Here is a 17,592-nt window from a genome sequence, read left to right as displayed (position 1 = left end):
AATGATAAAGTGATGCCTTGATTCTTATTTTCCTATTGTTCCCTGTGTATAGCTTATCAAAAACCCTGTGGAGGGTCGAGACAAGTGGCAGCCATGACTTAGATATACTTGGGACCCTTTACTTTCATAGGAAAAAAATACCTCTAATTCTAAAGTATATACAGTCAGGAAAGTGTATTATAAGCAGAATATATCATTGACAATGAATGCTGAACGAGAATGATACATAGTTACATTACACATATTTATACAAAATTTAAAGGATCAGAAAAGAATAAATATTAACGTTTTTGAAATATTGATACATTACCTGGAAAAAATCTGGGTTGGGTATTCTTAAATTTTTTTTCAACTAATATCCTACTTTGTTCTCCCTAGCAGAAAAGATTCTTCAAGGTAATTCTAAGACAGGGGTTCTTTCAGAGTAAGTTGGTGATATCTTGACATTGCAGAGAAAGGGTTCTGCATCCTTTACCAAAAACAAGCCTAAGAACTCAACAATGAGTGGTGTCAGCTAACAATAACCAGTATTTGAAAATTCTTCAGGGTTAGGCTCTGTTCTGACATTTCTCATTAATATCTCACACCCCCATTAACTCGCCTAAGGTCTCAGCAGTACCAAAATCTATAGTATCATACACTGGTAAGCAAGTGATCAGCCAGGGCAGGTTTGAGGATGAACTGGTTGGGACTGGCTGGGGACTCCAGATTTAAACTGCTTCAGCTCAAGACTACTTTAAGGTATAGCTAACATAAATATGAAAGAAAGCAAGAAAAAATATTAGTGGCTATTTTACTGTGGATAGTGGAATCACTGCTTTTCTAGAGATCCTCTTTCACTTTAACTTTTTTTCTTTTTTGAGATGGAGTCTCACTCTGTCACTGAGACTAGAGTGCAGTGGCACAATCTTGGCTTACTGCAACCTCCATCTTCCAGGTTCAAGTGATTCTCCTGCCTCAGCCTCCTGAATAGCTGGGACTACAGGTGCCCACCACGGTGGCTGGCTAATTATTGTATTTTAGTAGAGACAGGGTTTCACCATCTTGGCCAGGCTGATCTCGAACTCCTGACCTCAAGTGTTCTGCCTGCCTCAGCCTCCCAATGTGCTGGGATTACAGGCATGAGCCACCGTGCCCGGCCATCTTTCACTTCAACTTCTAAGATTTATGTCTCTTGGCTTCTGCAATTTCTTAACTGGTGGAAACTGGAGGGAAAATATTAGTACTAAACATGAGACTAAAGTAGACAGTAGACAGACTATTTTTATTATTAAGTTTCTACTGGACTTGGCAAAAACATTACAAACTTTTTGAGTTATAGCAAAATTGGTAATCCTTTGAAAATTGGAATGCATTTCAGAATAGAGTGCCCTTCAATGATAAGATGAGCAAGATAGGCAGTTAAAAGAAGAGGTAATAGAAACATAAAATTGGAAAAAGTAGGTGGCATAATTTCATTTTCAAGTTCAATTACCTGCATCAATATTTGGAAACAGGACTAGGGTCCGCTTGTTAAATGAGATAAGTGCATCCAATGTTAATTCAAACATTTTTATGGAATGCTTAATGTCAGTGGTCACAGGGTGCTGTAGTGCAACAATGTAATCTTTAGATTTTACATCATCACCTGTTTAAAGAAAATCAAACCACATTGCTTCATTAGTTAAGAATCTTAAAAGAGAAAGAAGCAAATTCTGAAAGCAAGACTCTAAGTCTGTGCTTTTAAAAATTCTAAGATAGAAACAGTTTGTCAAATTGTGAACAGGGCATCCAAATTGAGTCAAATGATAAGAATTTACAGCAACAAATCCAAGGATTCAGCAAACTTAACATTTTACAAAGACATGCTGCCACAAACATAACTTTAAATAGCAGGCACTAGAAATTCACTGTTTTAAAATCCAAACTATTCCAAAGCACTCGAAAAATGTGACTCTTCCCAATTTCTAACTAATGTTTTTAGTGAATATTCAGCAATATCAATGAATAATAATATGTTGCATATCAGGGCATTTTGAGGCCGAACAAGCATTAAACATATTTCCTAGAATGCACAGAGCTTCCCTTTACTATCACCTACCAGATTCAACAAGTGGCAAGTGTTTCTAACTCTGTTAAAGGGCTAGGAGAGTTTTGCTCATCCCTAGGCTGGGATCCCAAGGACGGTTCCTCAGCAAAAATTTAAAATGTAAAAAGTTTAGATTGACAGTGCTATGTCAAACAACACAAGGTATTTACCAATAGGGCCTATATTATTCCATAAAACTGAAAGTGAGCTCCACTTACCTTTTTTTAATTAAGTTTATTTATTTTTCCATAAGTTATTGGGGTATAGGTGGTATTTGGTTACAGGAGTAAGTTCTTTGGTGGTGATTTGTGAGATTTTGGTGCACCCATCACCTGAGCAGTATACTCTGCACCATATTTGTAGTCTTCTATCCCTCACCCTGTCCCACTCTTCCCTCCAAGTCCCCAAAGTCCACTGTATCATCCTTAGGCCTTTGCGTCCTCATAGCTTAGCTTCCACATATCAGTGAGAACATACAATGTTTGGTTTTCCATTCCTGACTTACTTCACTTAGAATAATAGTGTCCAGTCTCATCTAGGTCACTGCAAATGCTATTAATTCATTCCTTTTTATGGCTGCATAGTATTCCATCATATATATAGATATAGATACAGATATAGATAGATACACACACACACATACACACATATATACACACCACCGTTTCTTTATCCAATCGTTGATTAATGGGCATTTGGGTTGGTTCCATGACTTTGCAATTGTGAATTGTGCTGCTATAAACATGCGTGTACAAGTATCTTTTTCAAATAATGATTTATTTTCCTCTGGGTAGATACCCAGTAGTGGAATTGCTGGATCAAATGTTAGTTCTACTTTTAGTTCTTTAAGGAATCTCCACACTGTTTTCCATAGTGGCTGTACTAGTTTACATTCCTACCAGCAGTGTAGAAGTGTTCCCTGATCACCACATCCACAGCAGCATCTACTGTTTTTTGATTTTTTGATTATGGCCATTCTTGCAGGAGTAAGGTGGTATTGCATTGCAGTGTTGATTTGCATTTCCCTGATCATTAGTGATGTTGAGCATTTTTTCATGTGTTTGTTGGCCATTTGTATATCTTTTTTTGAGAATTGTCTATTCATGTCCTTAGCCCACTTTTTTATGGGATTTTTTCTTACTGATTTGTTTGAGTTCATTGTAGATTCTGGATATTAGTCTTTTTTCACATGTATAGATTGTGAAGATTTTCTCCCACTCTGTGGTTGTCTGTTTACTCTGCTATTCCTTTTGCTGTGCAAAAGCTCTTTAGTTTAATTAGGTCCCACCTATTTACCTTTGTTTTTATCATATTTGCTTTTGGGTTGTTGGTCATGAAATCCTTGCCTAAGCCAATGTCTAGAACGGGTTTTCCCATGTAATCTTCTAGAATTTTTATAGTTTCAGGTCTTAGATTTAAGTCCTTAATCCATCTTGAGTTGATTTTTATATAAGGTGAGAGATGAGGATTCAGTTTCATTCTCCTACATGTGAACAGCGAATTATCCCAGCACCATTTGTTGAAAAAGGTGTCCATTCTCCACTTTATATTTTTGTTTGATTTGTCAAAGATCAGTTGGCTGTAAGTATTTGGGTTTATTTCTGGGTTCTCTATTCTGTTCCACTGGTCTATATTCCTATTTTTGTACCAGTACCATGCTGTTTTGGTGACTATGGCCTTATAGTTTGAAATCAGGTAGTGTGATGCCTCCAGATTTGTTCTTTTTACTTAGTCTTGCTTTGGCTATGTGGGCTCTTTTTTGGTTCCACATGAATTTTAGAATTATTTTTTTAATTCTGTGAAGAATAATGGTGGTATTTTGATGGGGATTGCATTGAATCTGTAGATTGCTTTTGGCAGTATGGTCATTCTCGCAATATCAACTCTACCCATCCATGAGTATGGGATGTGTTTTGCAATATCAACTCTACCCATCCATGAGCATGGGATGTGTTTCCATTTGTTCATGTTGTCTATGATTTCTTTCTATCTTTCCTTCTCTCTTTCGCTTTTTTTTTTTTTTTTTTTTTTATGTAGTCTCACTCTTGTTGCTCAGGCTGGAGTGTAATGGTGCGATCTCAGCTCACTGCAACCTGTGCCTCCCAGGTTCAAGCGATTCTCCTGCCTCAGCCTCCCAAGTAGCTGGGACTACAGGTGCACACCACCATGCCCAGCTAATTTTTGTATTTTCAGTAGAGTCAGGGTTTCACCATGTTGGCCAGGCTGGTCTCGAACTCCTGACCTCAAATGATCCGCCCGCCTTGGCCTCCCAAATTGCTGGGATTACAGGTGTGAGCCACTGCACCCAGCCTATGATTTCTTTCAGCAGTGTTTTGTAATTTCCCTTGTAGAGGTCTTTTGACTCCTTGGTTAGGTATATTCCTAAGTATTTTATTTTATTATTTTATTTTATTTTGCAGCTGTTGTAATAGGGGTTGAGTTCTTGGTTTGATTTTCCGCTTGGTCGCTGTTGGTGTATAGAAGAGCTACTGATTTGTGTACATTAATCTTGTATCCGGAAACTTTGCTGAATTCTTTTATAAGTTCTAGGAGCTTTCTGGAGGTGTCCTTAGGGTTTTCAAGGTAAATAATCATATTGTCAGCAAACAGTGACAGTTTGACTTCCTCTTTACTGATCTGGATGCCCTTTTCTTCTCTTGTCTGATTGCTCTGGCTAAGACTTCCAGTACCATGTTGAAGAGGAGTGGTGAGAGTGGGCATCCTTGTCTTGTTCCAATTCTCAGAGGGAATGCTTTCAACTTTTCCCCATTCAGTATTACATTGGCTGTGGGTTTGTCATAGGTGGCTTTCATTACATTAAGGTATGTCCCTTGTATGCTGATTTTGCTGAGAGTTTTAATCATAAAGGGATGCTGGATTTTGTTGAATGCTTTTTCTGCATCTATTGAAATGATCATGTGATTTTTAATTCTGTTTTTGTGGTGCATCACATTTACTGACTTGTATACATTAAACCATCCCTGCATCCCTGGTATGAAACCCACTTGATCATGGTGGATTATCTTTTTGATATGTTATTGGATTTGATTAGCTAGTATTTTGTTAAGGATTTTAGCATCTGTGTTCATCAAGGATATTGGCCTGTTGTTTTTTTTTGTTATGTCCTTTCCTGGTTTTGGTATTAGGGTCATGGGGGCTTCACAGAATAAATTAGGGAGGGTTCCTTCTTCCTCTATCTTGTGGAATAGTGTCAAAAGGATTGGTACCAATTCTTCTTTGAATGTCTGGTAGAATTCTGCTTTGAATCCATCTGGTCGTGGAATTTTTTTTGTTGGTAATTTTTAAATTACCATTTCCTTCTTGCTGCTTGTTATTGATCTGTTCAGGGTATGTAATTCTTCCGGATTTAAGCTAGTAGGGTTGTATTTTTCCAGGAATTTGTCCATCTCTTCTAGGTTTTCTAGTTTATGTGTATCAAGGTGTTCATAGTAGCCTTGAATGATCTTTTGTATTTCAGTAGTGTCAGTTGTAATATCTCGTTTCATTTCTTAGTGAGGTTATTTTGATTTTCTCCCTTCTTTTCTTGGTTAATCTTGCCAGTGGTCTAACAGTTTTATGTATCTTTTCAAAGAACCAGCTTTTTGTTTCATTTACTTTTTTTTTTTTTTAAGACAGAGTCTCACTCTGTCACCCAGGTTGGAGTGCAGTGGCATGATCTCGGCTCACTACAGCCTCCACCTCCTGGGTTCAAGCAATTCTCCTGCCTCAGCCTCCTGAGTAGCTGGGACTACAGGCCTATGCCACCACGCCTAGCTAATTTTTGTATTTTTTAGTAGAGATGGGTTTTCACCATGTTGGCCAGGATGGTCTCGATCTCCTGATCTTGTGATCTGCCCGCCTCAGCCTCCCAAAGTGCTGGGATTACAGGCGCGAGCTACTGTGCCCAGCAACAGTTTCTTTTTGAAAGAAGGATGGCAAAGTAGCAAAAACTAGAAGTCTTTTTAGACCAGGGAAAAGTAAAACGCAAGACAGTGAGCCAGAGCAACTCATCCCTGGCAATAATACATTTCATACAAAGTTTGCACCTGCTTCTCCACCTGGCACTTCTGATATTATTACCGGTCTTTGTATCTATCCGTAATTCAGCAGCCTCAGCCCTTTCATAAATCCTTTCCATAAAGGCATTTTGTTTTCTGTTGTGAAGTCCTGTATTTACTGTGATATGCCTTTCATTATTAGGAATTTAACATGCCTTTTTAACTTTGCTAATTTTAAAATTAAGATTGTTACATATTAACATTCTGGTTACAAAGCTGCAATGTTATATATGGCCTACCCAACCCTATCTTCCTATAAGCAGAGTGATAGCATGAGAGGTTCCACATCAAGGCCAGGTGCGGTAGCTCACGCCTATAATCCCAGCAGTTTGGAGGGCCGAGGAGGGCGGATCACCTGAGGTCAGGAGTTCAAGACCAACTTGGCCAACATGGTGAAGCCCCATCTCTACTAAAAATACAAAAATTAGCCAGGTGTGGTGGTGTGCACCTGTAGTCCCAGCTACTCAGGAGGCTGAGGCAGGAGTATTGCTTAAACCTGGGAGGCAGAGGTTGCAGTGAGTCGAGACTGCGCTAATGCACTCCAGCCTAGGTGACAGAACTCCAGCCTTGGCAACAGAGTAAGACTCTGTCTCAAAAAAAAAAAAAAAAAAGAAGAAGAAGAAGAAGTTGCACATCAAGAAGCAGGCACAGGTTTTATATAAAATGTATTACTGCCCAGTGGTGGATGGCTCTGCCTCATTGTCTGGAGTTTTCTTTTTCACTGGTTTAAAGACCAAAAAAAAAAAAAAAAAAAAAAAGTACAATTTTAGCTGTTCTAATGTGCTTCTTTTCATAAAGAACTGCTTAAATTGTCCCAAATAGGACTTTACACCCTATAAGTACAATTCAATTTTGCTACATTCTGCTTTCTAATGGTTATTTGCTGTTTTTTGTTTTGAGATGGAGTCTCGCTCTGTTGCCAGATTGGAGTGCAGTGGCGCGATCTCGGCTCACTGCAACCTCCGCCTCCTGGGTTCATGCAATTCTTCTGCCTCAGCCTCCCGAGTACCTGGGACGGCTCACTGCAACCTCCGCCTCCTGGGTTCATGCAATTCTTCTGCCTCAGCCTCCCGAGTACCTGGGACTACAGGCGTGTGCCACCATGCTCAGCTAATTTTTGTATTTTTAGTAGAGATGGGGTTTCACCATGTTGGCCAGGATGCTCTCAATCTCTTGACCTCATGATCCGCCCGCTGTGGCCTCCCAAAGTGCTGGGATTACAGGTGTGAGCCACCGCATCAGGCCTGGCTTTTATGCTTGTTTTTTTTTTTTTTTTTTTTTTTGAGATGGAGTCTCGCTTCTTCACCCAGGCTGGAGTGCAGTGGTGCAATCTCGGCTCACAGCAACCTCCCTGGGTTCAAGCAATTCTCCTGCCTCAGCCTCCTGAGTAGCTGGGAGTACAGGCATGTGCCAGCATACCTGGCTAATTTTTGTATTTTTAGTAGAAATGGGGTTTCACCATGTTGGCCAGGCTGATCTCCAACTCCTGACCTCAAGTGATCCACCCGCCTGGGCCTCCCAAAGTGCTAGAGTCACAGGCGTGAGCCACTGCACCTGGCCAAAACTAGTGTTTTATTTTTTTGAGACAGGGTCTTATTCTGTCACCGAGGCTGGAGTGCAGTGGCACAATCATGGCTCACTTCAGTCTTGACCTCCCAGACTCAAGCAATCCTCCCACTTCAGCCTCCGGAGTAGCTGGGACTACAGGCACACACCATGACACCCGGCTGATTTTTGTATTTTTTGTAGAGACAGAGTTTCACCATGTTGCCCAGGCTGTTCTCAAACTCCTGGGCTCAAGTGATCTGCCCACTCTGGCCTCTCAAAGTACAGAGATTACAGGCATGTGCCACCACATCTGGCACATTATTATTTTCTATTCATTACAAGTTTTTCAGTAATACAAGTTTTCCAGAATACCTAGAGAGCTAATGGTATAATTAGAATAGAATCCAAGAGTGTTTCATCGGAAGCATACTAAAAGGAGAGACTGAAGAGACAGAAGGTTGTTGCACCAGCATTATCTAGACGATCCCTTGATAACTACAAATCTGTGCAAGGATAAGAAATATTTAGAATGGGCCAGGTGCGGTGGCTCATGCCTATAAACCCAGCAGTTTGGGAGGCCGAGGCAGGAGGATTGCTTGAGCCTAGGAATTCATGACCAGCCTGGGCAAAATAGTGAGACCCCATCTCTACAAAAAAATTTTAAAAATTAGCCAGGCATGGTGGTACATGCCTGTAGTCCCAGCTACTGAGGAGGCTGAGGTGGTAGAATCACTTGAGCCCAGGAGGACAAGACTGTACCACTGCACTCCAGACTGAACAACAGAAATATGTAGAATGGATTACGTTATATAGCAGGAAAGCCCAATTCCTTTCCTGAAGTAATATAATCTAGATTAAAAATATACAAAATCTCTTTGCTTATTCAATTTTCTTTTTCTTTCTGTGTTTTTTTTATTATTATTGGTTTTTGTTTTTTTTGTTTTGTTTTGTTTGAGACAGGGTCTTATTCTGTCACCCAGGCTAGAGTGCAGCAGTGTAATCACAGATCACTGTAGCCTCAACTACTCAGGCTCCCATCCCAGCCTCCCAGGTAACTAGGACTACATGCACACAGCACCACGCCCAGCTAATTTTCTTATTTTTTGTAGAGACAGGGTCTTGCTATGTTGCCCAGGCTGGCCTTGTAACTCCTAGGCTCAAGCAATACTCCCACCTCAGCCTCCCAAAGTGCTGGGATTACAGGGTGAGCCATCATACCTGACCCAACCAAATCAATTTTCTGTTCATTAATTTTATAATTCAGTAGATCTGCCTCTTAGAAATGAAAGGTCCTAAATAGATTATTAGTCCTAATTTGTCCCGTAGGTAGTACTCTTACTATAAATTAACCAACTGACATTCTGTTTGTAAACTTGGATTTTTTTACCTCTGATTAGCAAAAGATAATTTCTAGGAAGCTAGAGCACTGAACATTAAAAATTTTGGAACATAGGGCTTATTTACAAAGATATATTCTAAGGCTACAACTATGACTTTTGCTTTTTAATAATAATCATCATAATCCCTTATATTAATAAGGGCTTACTGCTTCCAACATGCATAATCTGAGTATTCCAACAATTCTGTAAGAAAAGCATTAAAAATAAAAATAAGCTGGGCGCGGTGGCTCATGCCTGTAATCTCAGCACTTTGGGAGGCCGAGGTGGGCGGATCATGAGGCCAGGAGTTTGAGACCAGCCTAACCAACATAGTGAAACCCCGTCTCTACTAAAAATACAAAAAAAAATTAGCCGGGTGTGGTGGTGTGTGCCTGTAACCCCAGCTACTCAGGAGGCTGAGGCAAGAGAATCGCTTGAACTCGGGAAGTGGAGGTTGCAGTGAGCCGAGATTGAGCCACTGCACTCCAGCCTAGGTGACAGACATTTCAAAAAAAAAAAAAAAAAAAAATGACCATTTTGCCAATGTAGTAAAAAAATTCAGAAAATCAGGCCAGGCGCGGTGGCTCACGCTTGTAATCCCAGCACTTTGGGAGGCTGAGGTGGGCGGATCACCTGAGGTCAGGAGTTCCACACCAGCCTGGCCAACATGGCAAAACCCTGTCTTTACTAAAAATATGAAATTAGCCAGGCATAGTAATCCCAGCCACTCAGGAGGTTGAGGCAGGAGAATCGCTTGAACCTGGGAGGTGGAGGTTGCAGTGAGCCGAGATTGTGCCACTGCACTCCAGCCTGGATGACAGAGCAAGACTCTGTCTCAAAAAAAAAAAAAAAAATTCAGAAAGTCAAACATAAAAACACCCATAATCCCACACCAGAAATAAATATAATAAATGACTTGGTGTACATACTTCCTAACCATTCCATTATTACAGTTTTTATTAAAATGGCAGATTATGGCTGGGCGCAGTGGCTCACACCTGTAATCCCAGCACTTTGGGAGCCCAAGGTGGGCGGATCACTTGAGGTCAGGAGTTCGAGACCAGCCTGGCCAACGTGGTGAAATTAAAAATACAAAAATTATCCGGTCGTGGTGGTGCACGCTTGTAATCCCAGATACTCGGGAGGCTGAGGCAGCAGCATCACTTGAACCCGGGAGGCAGATGCTGCAGTGAGCCAAGATCACGCCACTGCACTCCAGCCTAGGCAACAGAGCAAGACTCCATCTCAAAAAATTAAATAAATAAAATAAAATGAAATGGCATATTATACTTATAATTTTATAGCTCCCCCCCTTTGACATATTAGGATCGTTCTTATAACTAATATATTTAATGGATTAAAAGCATTCCATTCTATAAATATAGTAGAGATTTTTAAAAATCAATCCACTAAGCCTATTTTACAGAAAAGGTAAACCTCAGAGAGGTAAAGTCATACCATAGGGCAAGGTCTATGAACTAAAACCTTGGCCTTCTCATTGCTAACAGAATATTCTATCCATAATAGCTTCCAAAAGGATTGAAATAGACAGAATATTTTCTGACAAAAACAACCATTAGGCTGACTAAAGTCTGAGATACGTACCTAGCCACATGCGAATGACGCTCATGTAGTCTTTGTTCTTGGCTGAGAGAAGTTTGTCATAGGAAGGGCAGCCTGCCAAAAGGATGCGATCATGGTCCTCACACATGGATATCAGGTGCTGCTCTGCACTGCGGGTGCAGCACACATGATAATGAGCCAGTTTTGTTATGGCATGTCTGATAGAGTCATCAATGGTCCCACTGACTTCCCCACCTTCAATGTGAAGGATTCGGATGTTCATCAAGGCAGCAGATGTGGCCAGAGCCAGGGCATCAAACCTGTCTCCATGAACAATCATGATATCAGGCTTCAGGCGATTAAGGACATCTGGCAGCTTCACTAGGGCCAGGCCTACTGACTCCACCATGGCTGCCTCATCTTCTCCCCTCACAATTGTGTGTAGCCTGGTGTTAATGTCAAAGTCATCTTGTTCAATCATTCGATATGTATTTCTAAAGCCGGGGAGAAATAAAGATATAAGAACATGTTCTTAAACACAGAGCCGTAACATACAAGAAAAGCAATCTAACACCAACTCTGAAGTGAGAAACATTAAAATAAATAAATTGAAGTATAACTTACAAACATAAAAAGCATAGACCATAAGTGTAAACAGCCTGATTAAGATTCTTTTTTTTTTTTTTTTTTTTTGAGATGAAGTCTTGCTCTGTTGCCCAGGCTGGAGTGCAGTAGCGCGATCTAGGCTCACTGCAACTTCTGCCTCCCGGGTTCAAGCGATTCTCCTGCCTCAGCCTCCTGAGTAGCTGGGATTACAGGCATGTACCACCACACCCAGCTAATTTTTCTATTTTTAGTACAGATGGGGTTTTGCCATGTTGGCCAGGCTGGTCTTGAACTCCTGACCTCAGGTGATACCCACCTTGGCCTACCAAAGTGCTAGGATTACACGCGTGAGCCACTGCACCCGGCCAGAGAATATTTTATTAGGAAGAAAGAGACTAAACTTTTAACAGTGGTCAGCACTTTTTATATATACTTAGGGGAAAATGTTCTTTACTCTTTTTTTTATTTTTTTGAGACAGAGTCTCACTCTGTCGCCCAGGCTGGGGTGCAGTGGCGCGATCTCCACTCAACTGCAACCTCCACCTCCCAGGTTCAAGCGATTCTCCTGCCTCAGCCTCCTGAGTAGCTAGGACTACAGGTGTGTGCCATCACGCCCAGCTAATTTTTGTATTTTTAGTAGAGACGTGGTTTCACCATGTTGGCCAGGATGGTCTCGATCTCTTGACCTCATGATCCGCCAGCCTCGGCCTCCCAAAGTGCTGGGATTACAGGTGTAAGCCACCGTGCCCAGCCAACCCATTTTTCTTTAAGAAAACATTTCATGGTGAAAAGTCGCTCACTTTTGTCTCCCAGTCATCCAGTTCTTCTCCCAAGAAGCAACCAATTTCTTGTGTTAGAATGTACTTTAAACATGCATTTTCATTAAGTACTAGTCAAATTTCCTATTTAACGGTCTCATCAGATAAATACTATTTTTCCACCCTTGGTAACTGTGGTAGGCAGATAAAAAACCTACTACGATTTCTCTGAGAGCCTCTCTTCCACTAGTCTTCCTGTCAAAGCTTTCTCACAGCAGTAAAAGAACCCACTCAAACTTTCATCTCAGGCTCTAGCTAAAATTTCTATTCTACTGAGAGGATGCTCCTAAATAGCTAGAATTCATTTTATATATATATATAAAAAAAAAATCTGGCCAGGCGCAGTGGCTCACGCCTGTAATCCCAGCAATTTGGGAGGCCGAGGCAGGTGGATCACCTGAGGTTGGGAGTTTGAGACCAGCCTGACCAACATGGAGAAACCCCATCTCTACTAAAAATACAAAATTAGCCGGGCATGGTGGCGCATGCCTGTAATCCCAGCTACTCGGAAGGCTGAGGCAGGAGAATCACTTGAACCCGGGAGGTGGAAGTTGCGGTGAGCTGAGATCACGCCACTGCACTCCAGCCTGGGCAATGAGAGCAAAACGCTGTCTCAAAAAAAAAAAAAAAAATCTGTGGATCCCTGAGCTATCCATTAAGTTTCTTCTCTGCTCTTTAAGTATTTCCTAGTAGCAAATTCCCACCTTGTTTTTAAAGAATAGTCTGAAAAGGACAATTTTATTTTAACGCAAGGTTCTTTCAGATACAGTATTGTATTTGTGATCCTCTTTGGAGACTGCATTAATATATTCATGCCACAAGGGTGCACTAAATGACTTTTTATTACATACATCAAGATGTATGTAATATGCCTTGTTCTCTCAGATTATCCAACCTTTGCTTTTTTTTTTTTTTTTTTTTTTGAGACGGAGTCTCACTCTTGTTGCCCAGGCTGGAGTGCAGTGGTGTGATCTCGGCTCATTGCAACCTCTGCCTCCTGGGTTCAAGCGATTCTCCTGCCTCAGCGTCCTGAGTAGCTAGGACTACGGGCATGCGCCACCACAACTGGCTAATTTTTTTTTTTTTTTTTTTGTATTTTTCGTAGAGATAGGGTTTTACCATGTTGGCCAGGCTAGTCTCAAATTCCTGACCTCAGGTGATCCACCCACCTCAGCCCCCCAGAGTGCTGGGATTACAGGCCTGTGCCACTGTGCCTGGCCCAACTTTCACTTTTTAAATGTAGCCTGTGATTAATAACAAACCTAATGTCAGCAAAATAAATGCCAATGGTGACAGTAATGTAACTCTCTACTTTGCAGATTAGATTTTTAAAATCTTATTCCGTATCTACTACTTTATATGCTGTTGGCCTATAAACTAGTTTTAAAGATTGCCATTACAGCTCACGAAACAGATTACATGGAATCACATTATTATACTCATACAATATGTATTTATAAGTGGTATTTCTTTGAATGTAACAACTAATAACAAACAGTAATATTATTTATAGCTACCATTTATCAATCATCTACTAAGCAGCATCATTGTGATGGATGCTCTATATCATGATCTCCATTCCTCACAATAATTTACAATATAAGTTTTCACTACATTTTATAATGAGGAAACTGAGGCTCAGAGATGCTAAGTGACTACTCTAAGGCCACATAAAAACTAAGCAGCAGAACAGGAATTTGAAGCTGGGCCCATATGGCTACAAAACCCAAGCTGCTTCTAGCACACTGTTGCAATGAAGAATAAGAAAATGCTTTCATCTTACCCATAGTCATCTATCAGGTGAGAGCCAAGTACCACAACATCAAGTTCAAAGAACTCAGGTTCGGTTTTAATGCCAAACATGATCGGGGCAAGTTTAGAATAATCTGCACGGTTACAAGTAGCAACACAAACCCGCAGCTTTCGGTTATTTCCATTCTTCTCCATGATTTGCTTGTTTCGTTTTGAGAGGTTCTTAAAATAAAGTTCCTGAAATTGCCAAAATAAAAACTTTATAATCAGAATAACTGCTAGATATAACTAAACTTTAAACTTCTCTAAATCAGAAATAGAAATTTTCAGTTTCAAGTCCTTAACCACTATTTAGTACAGTGATTCTTAATCTTTTTTTGCACCTCCACTTATGTGTGACTCTCCCATTGGTATATCCAGAGTTAAGAAACTCCAAGGCCGGGCGTGGTGGCTCACGCCTGTAATCCCAGCACTTTGGGAGGCCGAGGTGGGCAGATCACAAGGTCAGGAGATCGAGACCATCCTGGCTAACATGGTGAAACCCCGTCTCTACTAAAAATACAAAAAAAAAAAATTAGCTGGGCGTGGTGGCGCGCGCCTGTAGTCCCAGCTACTCGGGAGGTTGAGGCAGAAGAATGGCGTGAACCCAGGAGGCAGAGCTTGCAGTGAGCTGAGATCGCACCACTGCACTCCAGCCTGGGTGACAGAGCAAGACTCCATCTCAAAAAAAAAAAAAAGAAGAAGAAACTCCAGCAGACTAACTGTAACAACACCCCATCCACTCACACTCAAGAAAACACACTGGAATGCCATTAAGAAGGAGTGATATAAATCAGCTCTTGTTTAAAAGGTGAGGAAATGTCAGCTCTTTTTTTTTTTTTTTTTTTTGAGATGGAGTCTCTCTCTGTCGCCCAGGCTGGAGTGCAGTGGCGCGATCTCGGCTCACTGCAAGCTCCGCCTCCCGGGTTCACGCCATTCTCCTGCCTCAGCCTCTCCGAGTAGATGGGACTATAGGCGCCCGCCACCACGCCCGGCTAATTTTTTTTTTGTATTTTTTAGTAGAGACGGGGTTTCACCGTGGTCTCGATCTCCTGACCTCGTGATCCGCCCGCCTCAGCCTCTCAAAGTGCTGGGATTACAAGCGTGAGCCACCGCGCCCGGCCTCAGCTCTTTATTATTAAAAATTACTGGCCATAACTCACAGATGAGCCCAACATAGTAGGTTGTTGCAAAATCAGTTGTTGAGAACCACTGATCCAGTTCAACTCCATCACTTTATAGAAAGGGAAACACAGGTCTTGAGAGGGAAAATTACTGCCCCAACATTCAAGATCATGTCTCATAAGGAACACAGTCTATTCACTCTCACCTATACACTTCCTAAATACAAGGTATTGTGATTAATGCTGGGCAGGAGAAAGATGAGTAAGATAAAAACCTGACCTTCAAGCCCTCATTAGTACCTACACACCAGTGCCAACAAAACTGACAACTCCAAATGCTTATCAGATATCTCCTGCTGTATGTCCTATAACCACCTTAAAGTCAGTGTCCCAAACTGAACTCATTTTCTTTTCGGAACCTGTTCCTCTTCAATTGTTCTCTGAGTTATGCAATTTCATTCATCTAAATGCTTTCAAATCCTTGTCTTTTCTGTTCTTCGCCCCATATCTCCAAAATGCTATCAATTCCACCCCCTAAATATCTTTCAAATCTCTCTCCTCCTCTTCATCCTTACAAGGACTTCCCCTAGTCCAGTCCCTCATTTTAGGTCTGGATGATCCTAACAGCTGTCAAGTGGTTTGCCTGCCTCCTATAAACTTTCTTATTTATTTATTTAGAGACAAAGTCTCACTCTGTCACCCAGGTTGGAGTGCAGTGGCACGAGCTTGGCTCACTACTACCTCTGCCTCCCAGATACAAGCAATTCTCCTGCCTCAGCCTCCCGAGTAGCTGGGATTATAGGCACCCACCACCATGCCTAGCTAATTTTTGTATTTTTAGTAGAGATGGGGTTTTGCCATGTTGGCCAGGCTGGTCTTGAACTCCTGGCCTCAAGTGATCCGCCCACCTCGGCCTCCCAAAGTGCTGGGATTACAGGCATGAGCCATTGCGCCCGGCCTCCTGCAAACTTTCAAAGTGATCTTCCTTTCCACCATCTCTTCCCTGCCTAAATTACCCTTCTCTGTGCCAAAGCGCCAGCCATACCAAACTGCCTCCAGTTCAAATAGTGAATCTCCGTATATCTGTACCTTTATAGATGCCACCTACTTTTTCCTAAAACTTCCTTTCCACCTTGCTGGTCTTCTACTCATCCTTCAAAACTCAATCTAAGTGTCATCCTTTCTGGAAAGGCTTCACACAAACCTCAGGTCCTCCTCCCCCACGTTTCTCAGTTGCTGCCTCGCTCTGAGCGTTACGGCCCTCCCATTCACAGATATACTATTGCTCAGCTCCACTGCTTGCTCATCCCTCCCTGCCATGCTATACCCTCCATTCAAAAGTAAAATCAGGGGCAAGGAATAAGAGATTTGTTTTATGGAATATTTTTTAAAGTTTTTACATTTTTGGAGATGGGATCTTGCTATGTTGCCCAAGCTAGAGTGCAGTAGCTATTCACAAGCATGATCATAGCTCATTGCAGCCTGGAACTCCTGGGCTCAAGCAATCCCCCCACCTCAGCCTCCTAACTAGCTGGAACTACAGGCATACAGCACTGAGCCAGACTTGGAACATGTTAAACTTCTCTAAATCAACATAAAATTTCAGCTCATGGACTCTGATCTCAATGTTCATGTTTCAGTAAGTGTATCAATATTTAGAACTTGTAATCAGGAATCCAGAGACACTTCAGTAAGGATTCCAATTCTAGGGGTGCCATCCTTTAGATGAGGGTAAACTCTGAAATTCCCTGGAAATTCCATCAGTAGCCCTCTGCTGTTGGTACCTCAACACTCTCTGAGGCTAAAATTCTGTGACCATGCAAACGGTCCCATCATTAGGTCCACTCTGAATTTATAATCACCAGTAAAAGCTAATTTCATCCAATGGCAAACACAATATAATGAAACAGGCATTCCGCCAAGAGAGTTATATTCAGAAGACCCAAGCACTATCTGATCTTTATTATTATTATTATTATTATTATTTTTGAGACAGAGTCTCGCTCTGCCACCCAGGCTTGAGTGCAGTGGCACAATCTCAGCTCACTGCGACCTCCGCCTCCTGGGTTCAAGCAATTCTCTTGCTTCAGCCTCCTGAGTAGCTGGGATTACAGGCATGCACCACCATGCTGGGCTAATTTTTTGTATTTTTAGTAGACATGGGGTTTCACCATGCTAGCCAGACTGGTCTCGAACTCCTGACCTCATGATCCGCCCGCCTTGGCCTCCCAAAGTGCTGGGATTACAGGCATGAGCCACCCGTACGCGGCTGCACTATCTAATCTTTAAAGAGACAAAAATATTCTTCCAAAAATGGTTGTCGTGAGTGTTCTTGTACATAATCCTTCTTCCAGTGATCAAATTTGAGCTGAATAAATTGTTGGTAATATTTAATTTGCTGAGTGAGGCAAAACAAATCATTCATGGTTTGTCAATTTGTATTTATTTTACAAAGAACAGTAAATGTTCCATCTGGCAGTATTAAAATGCTTATTTACCAGGTTACTCAAAGGTTATTCTACCTAAACTGAGAGCAAGCTGGCCATATAAATAAATGGTGAAAAATACAACAATGTTACCTAGAAACCTAAAAAACCTTAAAAAGTCAACGCTTTTTTAAGGAAAGAAGTTAAATCT

General features: G+C 41.4%; 1 protein-coding gene across 6 annotated transcripts in view; it reads right to left on the bottom strand.

Moving 5' to 3' along the window:
* GNE (glucosamine (UDP-N-acetyl)-2-epimerase/N-acetylmannosamine kinase) overlaps positions 1-17,592 on the bottom strand; it is a 62,623-nt gene that overhangs the window by 21,136 nt on the left and 23,895 nt on the right. For 2 of the 6 annotated variants that reach the window (XM_003263336.2, XM_003263337.2), the window contains exons 2-4: positions 13,824-14,029; positions 10,659-11,110; positions 1,475-1,627 (exon numbers count right to left, since the gene is read on the bottom strand). In XM_003263336.2, the coding sequence (XP_003263384.1) occupies positions 1,475-1,627; positions 10,659-11,110; positions 13,824-14,029 (811 nt within the window). The remainder of the gene's footprint in view (positions 1-1,474; positions 1,628-10,658; positions 11,111-13,823; positions 14,030-17,592) is intronic. The other 4 variants (XM_003263339.2, XM_030817463.1, XM_030817462.1 and 1 more) reach the window with 3 other exon arrangements.

This window comes from Nomascus leucogenys, chromosome 8, assembly GCF_006542625.1.
Source record: "Nomascus leucogenys isolate Asia chromosome 8, Asia_NLE_v1, whole genome shotgun sequence".
In the NCBI taxonomy this organism is placed as follows: Eukaryota; Metazoa; Chordata; class Mammalia; order Primates; family Hylobatidae; genus Nomascus; species Nomascus leucogenys.
This window is presented reverse-complemented; position numbering and strand designations above follow the sequence as displayed.